The sequence below is a fragment of the Gigantopelta aegis genome, chromosome 6, assembly GCF_016097555.1.
Source record: "Gigantopelta aegis isolate Gae_Host chromosome 6, Gae_host_genome, whole genome shotgun sequence".
Classification (NCBI taxonomy): Eukaryota; Metazoa; Mollusca; class Gastropoda; order Neomphalida; family Peltospiridae; genus Gigantopelta; species Gigantopelta aegis.
The window spans coordinates 87,660,295-87,667,794 of NC_054704.1; the positions used below are offsets into that span (position 1 = coordinate 87,660,295).

The following is a 7,500-nucleotide window of genomic DNA, read 5'->3' on the forward strand; positions in this document are numbered from 1 at the left end:
AACGTGGCTGCGACGTCATGTCTTCGAAACATCGCGTTTTAGCAACGATTCCGTCAATGAATGAAATTTTGGAGGCCATGTGTGTTTTTTTTGTGTTTTTTTCATTTGGTTTTTGGGGTTGGTTTTTTTTTTTTTTTTTTTTTTTTTTTTAAATGTGCGGGTCTGGCCAAGCTAGGCTCGTGGGAAGGGAGGGGGGGGGGGGGTGTGTGTGTGTGTGTAGGGTGTGTAAGAGCACATATACCGCGCTCTCAACGCAAAGGCTGGATATTTCAACTGTTTTTGGTTTCTTTAAAATAGTGGTGGGCCATTCCCGGAAGTACTGCAATACCGGGTCAACCCGTGGTGAGGGCGGAGCAAGCCCCGGGCACCTCACCCCCTTTCAAAAATCAGTTTAATATCGATGTCCCCCAATGGAGGACGTATCAGATATTAAGCTGATAAGAACAGATACTACACTTTGATCTTAGCCAAAAGGCCGAGAAGCGATGCCTTTTGCCGGTTCGACCCTTTTTTACTATATCCCAAAGGTCTTCCTCGAGTGACAGGTTTCCTCTCGGCGTGCGTTCGTTGGGCAAATTTTACTCTTGGCCTCCGCGTCGCCGCGCGCAGCGCATTTCGCCGTGCGACGGCAAACGGTCGTTTCATTCGTCGCTCTACCTCTACCTGTGCGCGTCCCTACCATGGTGGCACTACTCTTTTCAGATGAACCCATTGCTTGGCTTTGCTTTACCTTCTTCAACGTGGCTGCGACGTCATGTCTTCGAAACATCGCGTTTTAGCAACGATTCCGTCAATGAATGAAATTTTGGAGGCCATGTGTGTTTTTTTTGTGTTTTTTTCATTTGGTTTTTGGGGTTGGTTTTTTTTTTTTTTTTTTTTTTTTTTAAATGTGCGGGTCTGGCCAAGCTAGGCTCGTGGGAAGGGAGGGGGGGGGGGGTGTGTGTGTGTGTGTAGGGTGTGTAAGAGCACATATACCGCGCTCTCAACGCAAAGGCTGGATATTTCAACTGTTTTTGGTTTCTTTAAAATAGTGGTGGGCCATTCCCGGAAGTACTGCAATACCGGGTCAACCCGTGGTGAGGGCGGAGCAAGCCCCGGGCACCTCACCCCCTTTCAAAAATCAGTTTAATATCGATGTCCCCCAATGGAGGACGTATCAGATATTAAGCTGATAAGAACAGATACTACACTTTGATCTTAGCCAAAAGGCCGAGAAGCGATGCCTTTTGCCGGTTCGACCCTTTTTTACTATATCCCAAAGGTCTTCCTCGAGTGACAGGTTTCCTCTCGGCGTGCGTTCGTTGGGCAAATTTTACTCTTGGCCTCCGCGTCGCCGCGCGCAGCGCATTTCGCCGTGCGACGGCAAACGGTCGTTTCATTCGTCGCTCTACCTCTACCTACATCAGGTGCAATTTTTCTCATTGGTTACTTTTAGAATCTCAAGATTTTTTGATTGGGAGAATATGACATTGAAGTGTATTCTTCCGACTGAGGAAAACCTTTTTCGGGTACAAAATATAGGATCGGTAATATCGGAGTAACGTGTTTTGGTTTTCTCTTTTTCATTAACGATAAAAAATATACTTTAGCGAATCTTACGGCGGTCGACAATCTGAACTCATTTGTGTCAAGTAAACAGTCACCTAATGAAATGTGCAAGTGGAATGTTTTTATTTTGGCGGGTAAATATGTTGTCTGGCGTCTTTGTTGGATCGTTAGTATCACTCGTACTGGTTAGCTACGGTTTGTATTCCAATTCTGTGTTTGTTAGTTACTTAGTTAGTTAGTTAGTTAGTTAGTTAGTTAGAAAAGTACATTCATACGTACGAAATTATTGTAAGCACAATAATTTTTAAAAATCACATAAATACGTAAATGAGGAATGTTTATATCACCGTCTAAAATACTTTTGTCGTGTTTTGGTGTTTTTTTCATAGCATTTGCATTGGAACTCATTTGCCCCTACGCGTGATGTAACCTCACCGTAGTGCAGGCGTGTAACATTCTCTTTGAGAATGACCAATACAGCACAAAATTGAAATTTTGAGTAAAAGTCACTATCTATCTGATATTTGTTTTTTTGCAGTTTTTTACATTTTTTATTAAAATCTTTAATTCTTATATTGATGTTGATAATCACTTTTATTTGTTTGCATTACCATAGTTTGACACCCAATAGCCGATATATTTTTCGTTCTCGGGTGTCGTTAAACATTATTTTATTCTTTGGAACTCATTTGGGAAGTGGGGGATGTGGCCGATTATAGCAGGTCACTGCCGATTTACAGGTGACCCCAAACACCATTTTAAGACAAAAGGGGCTATTTTTGGTGTTACTCCAAATAAACATAAAAATCTGACTTGTGCCGTAATCCATACCATATCACACCACCCACTCACCCTAGTTCACCAAAGTAAACATCTACGATCCGTTTTTTTAACATTTTGACATGTATTGGACCTACATTAAACAGCAATAAACATCACAATAATAAATATCGTGCCGGAGACGTTTATTTTGATGAACTACCACTCACCCAAACCCACTTTGATGTTATAATCTGTAACACCTAAACGCTGCTAATGATGGAGTAAAGTGAGTATGTAGGTACATGTTAATATATAAGGGGAGTGGAGCGAAATAACCAACTTTTCTTTCGTGCATTACATCATTATCATGTGGGGCCTCCACGAGTCCATAATATGGGACTCGAGTACTCGAGGGTCAAACTTGACCCGGACCCGAGTACCCGAAATTTACACTAGATGATGATGAGATTAAAGAATAAAGTTAAATAGAATTATGCATTATAATTCCAGGGCTGAACATGGATGCCAAATCATGTCATTGTATTGCATTTAGAAACCGGTTGATATATTTAGTGTTATGATGGATGGACGGTCAGTTTAAAAAAAAGAAACTAGCGCATGATATTATAATTGTGTCAGTTATATCGTTAATTATCTAATCCTGAAATTATTGTCCTACATTGTCCAGTGTATTATAGTTGATCATTGTATTCCACCTTGTACGGGTACTGGAGTCCTGTGAACGGACACGAGTCTTGCTAGACTCGACCCGTGCCCGAGTACTCAAGTACTCGTGGAGACCCTATTATCATGACATTATCATGACATTATCATGACAGGTTACACACATATGAAATGGGTTACCTGCAAACACAGACACTGGCGTAGCAAGGATTTAAATGGGGAGGGAGGAACCCACACTATGTATGTATGTATGTATGTATGTATGATTTTTATAAAATTCAATACAGTAAACAAAAAACCGATTTGGGGGGGGGGGGGGGGGGGGCGTGGCCCCCGAGCCCAATATCCCGCCACTCGCTACACCACTGAACACAACAAACACAAAGAACCAGTTTATGTACTTGTTTTAATATTTCTGGCTGTACTGAGGTTGTATTCACCAATGACTAGCACAGTATGGTATTTTCCCTGAGTAAAATGATTCTTTTTTTAAAATATATTAAATACTAGTCTTCTTTTTAACAAGTATTAAACTGGAACTATCCTAACCTGGACTTAGGACCGCAATTCAGTTTCAGTGTTCAATTATTTTATATTTTCCATACCTTTTCGCGGTTATCGAACCTTCACTCAATGAATCATAAACATACATACATACATACATACATACATACATACATACATACGATATTAGTGCAAATAAAACACTAGCATACATGCAAAAAGGTATAAAAATAAGTATTGAAAGGCAACGTATTCCGATTATAAATTACGGTACGGTACCAATGATGTGATAATACATGGTATAACTACCAGATAGTCACTGTTTGTGCACAGGAAACGTTAGCAACATCATATGCAAGGTATGTATTATGCATATTATAATGATTGCCTACCTACCACAATATATTTTGTTACTTGTATTATGCCATTGTCATTATCACTGAATATCTATACACACGTATATCAGTATCTGACAATTACAACCATATTGTGGGTCAAATAGGCGAAGACACAAAGAGCATTAGTTGTGAAAACTCCACATCAGTTGATGAACTGCTCTTCTGTAAGACACTTCCTGGTTAAATATCAGGTATCACTTTAAACACCATGTTTAATAAAAAAAATCTGTACTGTGTATCACGTATCATATCCACGTTAGGTATGTAGTTCTTTGATATGTCACACCTGGCGTACTGTCCGTGATGTCATCATCTCTAACGTCACAGCTGCCACACTGTACAAGCGCGGATGAATTTGTGCAGAACATATTATCTGAGGAATCGTCCAGTCTTACAGAAATAGTTTCGTAGTTGGGGGGACTGCAGTCTTTGTGTGGGTCCTCGTGAGAATAATAAGGAAGCTGGACTCCGTATGGCGGGTTATATGTGTCCAGGTCAGACATCGATGTGAAAACTCGTCTCATTCTGTGATTCTGAAAAATAACATTAAAACAATGATTAATAAAATTATTGCCGTACCGGCTACAGAAGGGACAATGTGGTCTCAGACCACAATTAATTTCGCTATATGTTTCTATATAGCCTTAGTGGCTATAACATTTTTATTAATATCAGCAGGCCCGTGAAGTTTTGTATGTACCTTTGCCTGCATGGGGGACACATACCCTGAAAAGGACAACCTCTGTTGTCCAGCTCTTTCTCCCAGCATATTGGTTTAAACAGACACACCCTCTAAACCAGGCCGGAGTACACCCATTTTACACAAAAAGCACTACTTTTGCATGGGCCGGAATTACCACAAACAAGTCTTCATTGTCAACAAGTTACACGTTTACAAACTACATGCTATCCCCTGTCACTTCAATCAAATAGTTGCCACTTCATAGCTGTCTGCCAGGTAATAATCACAGTCAAACAGCAGACTACTTGCGCGGTCAAATTTCCAGATTTTGGACAAACAAATGGGAAGATAACTGTTATCTGAGGCAAGTGTGCAGATACCCCGCAGTTAACAGTTTAAAAATAAATAAACACCTTTTTAGGCCTTTTTGGTAGAGATATATATATTACCACTCTGATTCAACTCATGAAATTAAAACCTCACCCCTTACTCCAAGACAATCTTTAAATTTTCTATGTATTTTCCCAGGAAGCATGACACGACCCCTCCCCTATACCCATCCCCCACCCGCCCCACTAAAGTCTAGATCCCTACTTGACACACGCCTGTTATCTACGTTATCCATGTTAAAAAAAATACAGGTTACAGCAAAGTGAGTAGCCGATGATTAATACATCAACGTCTTCAGGTAGTGTCGCTTAAACAAAACAAACTTTTAACTTTTAGGATCATGGGTTCGACAGACTTATCAGTGAGTGAAGAATACAGTTATTCTTTGAAAGTGAAAAAGGTCTACAGCACATTCTAAATATGTTAAGTCGTGACACAAGTAAGTGGAACATTATTGTGAATACTAATAACACTAAAATTGTACTTTTTACTAATAGTAAGCAGTTAAATTTGAATGAAGAATTAATTTGGGCAATCTTGGTATTCATTTGATATATATGGCATATTTACAGATTATGAAAATCTTCATGTATATTAATTAATGAATGCATGCATGCATGCATGCATGCATGCATGCACGAACGAACGAACGAACGAACGAACGAACATAGCACATTGTAATGAAGGAATATACTAGTAGCACATATTATAAATATATCTAAAACTTACTGGTTTATACAAATAGTCGTAGCTAACACTGGTTTATATACATTGCTGTAACTGAGACTTACTGGTTTATATAAATATTCATATGTCCCTCGCCCTTCAGACAGCTCTTGGTACTGGGAGACCACACAAGCGAAACAGTAGCACTGAAATCAAACAAATATTTGTTGACAACCCCACTGTGCAATCAGCGAGCACTACTTTTGACGTATGTGACAAATAGTTTAGCAATCGCAGATTCTCCGAGGAGTACCATTTCAATGCAACACGTGCCTTTTTAATTGCATCCACAACCACCCCCGTCACAGACAGACAGACAGACAGACAGACAGCACATAAGCTATACTTTTCACAATTTTCTATTGGTTCAAAGCTTCACGGATTTGGTACAAAATGCAATTAGTAATATTTATGATACACTTGCGCATATTCCTAATCCTTTTTCAAATCTTTGTAAGAACACTGTACTATAGTCTCAATTTTAAATTTAATGTACTAAATATGTTTTGTAGAACCAAACTTAAAAGCTCTTTTTCTTTAAATAAAGGAAAGAATTAGGGTGTTACATACATTTTTAAAGGGACATTCCTGAGTTTGCTGCAACTTTTAAGGTATTATCGACTAAAAGAGCCTTTTTAACGATTGTAATTACATATGAAATATATTTTTCTACATAAAATATTAGTGGCTGAATATTAAACGTGTTTCTGTTCGTTGTAATATTTTTACTAGGTTAAATTTCATTTTATTTCCTAAGATATCATTTTTTTTTTTCTTAAGTATAAAATTATTTGAAAACATAATCCATTTTGCACTACTTTAAAATATTCAGACGACCACAAAAAAAACTGAATGTACAGACACTGATATTCTAAATAAGAACATATATTCAATTCAATATGCAAATTTAATCGTAGAAATAATTTATTAGTCGGAAACATCTTACAATGCAGCAAACGCAGGAATGACCCTTTAATGCAGTTGACAAGCATTACATGTAGCGTGTTACATATATGACACGACTAGTTTTGAAGGATCCTTCAAATATACTTACATTGGCTATTAAACGAAAACAGTAGAAGCAAACTGAAACTATCTCCCATGTGCTCAGTGTCTGAAAAAAAGCAACACAAATGTAGATGTCTTATTGACACTTCACAATGTTAAAATGTAAAATAACAACAACATGCATTTACCTTTAATAACATGAATAGGTGAAAACAAAACTATATACTAAATAAAATCTTATCTGGTCATGTTTTGAGGTGTCAAGCAGTTTATATATAGCATGGAAAAGTAATGCATATCATTTTAAAATATGTCAGAGGACTTGTCATAAAATGTAGCTTTTTTTGTTTTGTTTGGTTTGGTTTTGGTTTGGTTTTGGTTTGGTTTGGTTTGGTTTGGTTTGGTTTGGTTTGAGTTTTTTGGGGGTCTTTTTTATGTCACTAGTAAACTGATTTCAACTAATATTACTGTACCGACTGGCATAGAGAATATACCCCCCACCCCACCCCCCACCCCTCCCAGCCCGACACACACACACACACACACACACACACACACACACACACACACACACACACACACACACACAGACAGACGATTTACTTTTTCGTCGCCCGGTAGCACAACTAATACAATGTGGTTGCCCACCACCGCCACACCACCACCCACCCACCCACCCACCCCCCACCCACCCAATATATAACTCCGACAATTTTTACCTCAATGCAAATTCACTTTAGCGTATTGCCATGTACATCAATATACTATAGAGACTGAGTCTACAGTAACTCCTTAAAT

General features: G+C 38.6%; 1 protein-coding gene and 2 non-coding genes across 3 annotated transcripts in view; all 3 read right to left on the reverse strand.

Moving 5' to 3' along the window:
* Window positions 1–294: 294 nt before the first annotated feature.
* Window positions 295–487, reverse strand: LOC121376613. The gene has a single exon (XR_005958502.1). It is a non-coding gene; the product is annotated as a U2 spliceosomal RNA (small nuclear RNA).
* A 541-nt stretch (window positions 488–1,028) lies between these two features.
* On the reverse strand, window positions 1,029–1,221 carry LOC121376614. The gene has a single exon (XR_005958503.1). It is a non-coding gene; the product is annotated as a U2 spliceosomal RNA (small nuclear RNA).
* Window positions 1,222–3,386: 2,165 nt separating this feature from the next.
* Window positions 3,387–7,500, reverse strand: part of LOC121375538 — a 23,000-nt gene continuing 18,886 nt past the window's right edge. Inside the window, exons 5-7 of the mRNA XM_041503040.1 lie at window positions 6,749–6,808; window positions 5,760–5,840; window positions 3,387–4,429 (exon numbers count right to left, since the gene is read on the reverse strand). Coding sequence (XP_041358974.1) covers window positions 4,142–4,429; window positions 5,760–5,840; window positions 6,749–6,808 — 429 coding nt within the window. The 3' untranslated portion in view covers window positions 3,387–4,141. The remainder of the gene's footprint in view (window positions 4,430–5,759; window positions 5,841–6,748; window positions 6,809–7,500) is intronic.